This window comes from Pteropus alecto, unplaced genomic scaffold, assembly GCF_000325575.1.
Source record: "Pteropus alecto unplaced genomic scaffold, ASM32557v1 scaffold339, whole genome shotgun sequence".
Lineage (NCBI taxonomy): Eukaryota > Metazoa > Chordata > Mammalia > Chiroptera > Pteropodidae > Pteropus > Pteropus alecto.
Genome location: NW_006442509.1, coordinates 214,924 through 218,404, shown reverse-complemented (window position 1 = coordinate 218,404; position 3,481 = coordinate 214,924). Strand labels below are relative to the sequence as shown.

General features: G+C 55.9%; 1 protein-coding gene across 1 annotated transcript in view; it reads right to left on the bottom strand.

The window, feature by feature from the left end:
* TRAPPC10 (trafficking protein particle complex 10) overlaps window positions 1-3,481 on the bottom strand; it is a gene marked incomplete at its 5' end in the record, with an annotated part of 54,388 nt that overhangs the window by 15,410 nt on the left and 35,497 nt on the right. The window contains 3 exons of the mRNA XM_025040309.1: window position 1; window positions 1,388-1,529; window positions 2,289-2,803. The exon at window position 1 is cut by the window's left edge and continues 170 nt beyond it. Of these exons, the coding sequence (XP_024896077.1) occupies window position 1; window positions 1,388-1,529; window positions 2,289-2,803 (658 nt within the window). The remainder of the gene's footprint in view (window positions 2-1,387; window positions 1,530-2,288; window positions 2,804-3,481) is intronic.

Here is a 3,481-nt window from a genome sequence, read left to right as displayed (position 1 = left end):
ACTGTCAACCAGAAGTGCCAAGGGCGGGCCTCCTGGGCAGTTAAAGGGCACTGTTCCTTCTGGAACAGGTGGGCTCCCTTCAGACCCGCCCCCCACCACCCGCCGGCTCGCTCTGCTCCCCTCCCCCCACTCGCGTCTCCATTACATGGCCTGCAGGCTTGAGAGGCCCTTGCTGGGAACACGAGAACCTATGGGCCTGAAGGGTCTCCTCACCACCCTGGCTTAGAGAGCTGGGGACCACAGGGGCAACCGTGTCCATGAGGGACTCGAGCCGTATGTGCCGCTGAGTAAGAGAATCAGACAGCGACGTAAAGGACAGACTGACGAAACGGAACGTACTGCCGCTGGTCAGGACTGTCCAAGGCTTTCCTAGGTCAGGCCTTCGGGTTCTCAGGTTTAGAAACAGCCTGTCAAAGGTATGGCTACCAGTTCCTCCTACATGGAGATGAGCTGAGGTTTCTGAGAATCCCACTCCGGGGAAGGCGGATGGAAGAAGGGAAGACACAAGAAACGAGGACTAAACGGACGAGAGGGATGGGGAGGCGCGGGGCACAGAGGGAGCGGGGCACTGGGGCGCAGGCAGGACGCCGCCAGCCTCACCGGCCCCTCCCAGGCCCTGACGGTGACTAAGCTTATGAGCTTTTCTCGCCCCAGGTCCTGACGAAGAACCACTCAGGACACTGTTGCGTTCGTCATCCGAGGGCCTTCCCTGGTGGCCATGGGAGAAGTTGGAAAGCAGAAAAATAAGGAGTATGGGGAGATTGCACAGAAAGAATGCTGTCCTTGGCGTCTTTCAAATGGAAGAAACGAGCCAATAAATACCTTGCTCCGGCCTAAACGACGGAGACTTTCACTTGCTACTGTTTTAATTAAGTGACATGTGGTCTTAAATAATTTGTTTACGCCAATCTTTTCCAATTTTAGGACTTAAGAAAAAGGACAGCAGCTTTGAATTTCTGAAATGCCATGCTGGGGTGGGTGGTCAAGTTTAATCAACATTCTCAAAGGAGAAGACTTTTGGTCAGAGACTAACTGAAGTTTGCACTTAGTCTTTAGTCTCTGAAGTGGACTCTAAGCCGGCATCACATGCACTCGGTCTCTGCCGTGAACACCGACTGATGGCTCATTTTTCTCTCTTTCTCAGTTTCACATACACCGTGTTTATTAAACATGAAAGTCAGCAACTACAGGGAAGCAAATACTCAATGAGCGAGCGCACCATGAGCTCCCAACCAAGATTTCCACCACGCTAGCCCGAGCGTCTCTCAACGAAGGACACGGCGACAATGCATTGGTCTGACGGTGCAGAAAGGCCCCCTTTCACGTGACCCCGCGTAAGGGAGGGAGGTGCCCGCGGAACAAAGGCGCCAGCGGCCCGGGCACTCACCAGCCAGCGGCTCCACGAGCAGCTGCGGCTCCTGGGAGTACACGTCGTACTGCGCCAGCGGGTAGATGTGCGGGAGGACGAACCACACCGGGCCCAGCGAGGCGCACAGCTGCCGCAATGTGTATGTCCCCGGCTCCTTGGCCTACGGTCAAAAGTGGCCACCGGAAAGTCGTTACCGCTCTCGTAACTGCGACCTGCCCAGGAGAAGGCTGCGCCACCGGCTCTGTGTGGCGGCGTCCCTGTCCCTGTTGGCCTCCGCACTCCCCCCACCCTGCGCGTGCGTGCCCACACGCGGCCGCCTGTCTGCGTGCCTGACTGCCGCCGACACTTGACTTTGTGCTCCTGGTATTGCGTTTTCAATGTGATCGACTTTCTTCTGAAAAGGTATTTAATGGAGCCATCCGGCATGAGACACAAGGCCTGCTCTAAGACGAACACACGTGACCAACGGCTGCACTGTCCACCGGCCACGTCCTCCTGGGCTAGTGGACTCAGGACACGCCGCAGGGAAGAAAGACCTGTGTCAGAGCGGGGTGGAAGCAGCTGTTTGACGTCCATGCAGCCGCAAAGGAAAAGGAAGTTTAATGCCAAAGCGTGCCATTTTCTCTGAAATCTCATTTTAACAAACGCGGCTGTATTTTAATACGAAGGGAAAAATCTAAGTCCAGTGAGGACGCAAAGCATTACCGATGCTAAGAACGTCACATAAGACATACCAACTGCCTTAAAACTGCATGAGAGGTTTTTTAAATGTCAGTCTATTTTCCTTTAAGGGTAAAAAGTGAATGAGGTGCGGGCGCCAGGCCTGCACTTGACCCCGACCGCACCGCGGACGACTCGGCAGGCCGGTGCCCATTCCTGGCCACCTCTGAGGTCAAGTTCCCCCCCCCACAACACCTACCTGCGTCCTGAACGTGACAGTGTTGGCCCCCGGCTGCAGGGTCACGCTGCTGCACTTGAGCACGTGGGCCCCGTCCTCCAGGGCCACCGTCGAGGGCGTCTCCAGGGACGTGCTGCTCTCCTGCCTTCTCAGGAGCATGTGGACGTTTCTGCATATGATCCCGGTGGTGGTCAGCGAGTTATCGGAAGGGCTCCTCTCAAACATCTCGTACAATTCCAGCGCGGGCAAGCTGTTCGGGGACGCGGGGAACGGCGAGGGCTCCGTGGCGAAGTGAATAATCCCGTTGGACGTCTTGTGCTTGGTGAGCCACTCGGCGGTCTTCCGGTAGTTGTTCTTCTCGATGCTGAAGTGGACGTTGATGGCGATCTGCTCCACGTGCACGGGGACGGGCATCTGACTGCACACCGTCATCTCCACGGACAAAACACCGCCCACGTGGACCACGGCATTGGACGGGGTGAAACGGAGGTCTCTCAGTTGTGCAAAAGAATGCATAGGGAGCACGACCCTGTGACCTGGAAAACAGACCACTCGTAGAAGACACAGGCAGCGGCACGCGGCTGCGGTCGACTGGCGGGCGCGCGAGAAGCCGCGATGACGTTCGAGAGAGACGATTTAAAACCGCCCGACCTCGGCCGCCTCCACGCACCGAAGAGTCATTCTGCCGAAAGCAGAATGTGAACGCGCGCACAGAGAACACGTGGAACATAAAATCGGAAGAAATTACGATTTCCAAGTTCGGTTTTGGCAAACTGAAGAGAAATACAGGTCGACTAACTCCTTAGTTTCGAAAAGCAACACTTGTGAACAGTCCAGTCCCTAGAGCTATTTCAAGGAACTCTGGCCCTTTCTCACCTATATAAAGAAAGTCCTGGGCCAAGATGTCCGTGCCCCGCCCCCCACAGATCTAGAAACAAACCCTGGTGTTTGCAGCCTGAGAAGTCACCCACAGAGCGGGGCCTGCCTCCCGGAGCGCAGGAGGGCAGGGCGGCCCAGACCCACAGTCACTAAGGAGGACCCCACTGCTCTCTCCCGCCTCCTTCTCCAAGCAGCTGTTTGTCTAGAAACCCACAGGGCTGACCGGGAGTATTAAACAGTAATCGACGAAGGGCCTTGCTGAGGTTGATGCTATAAAACCACAAGAAAACAGTGGACAATTACAGAACATTCTGTTCACAGAGAGGCCAAGGAAT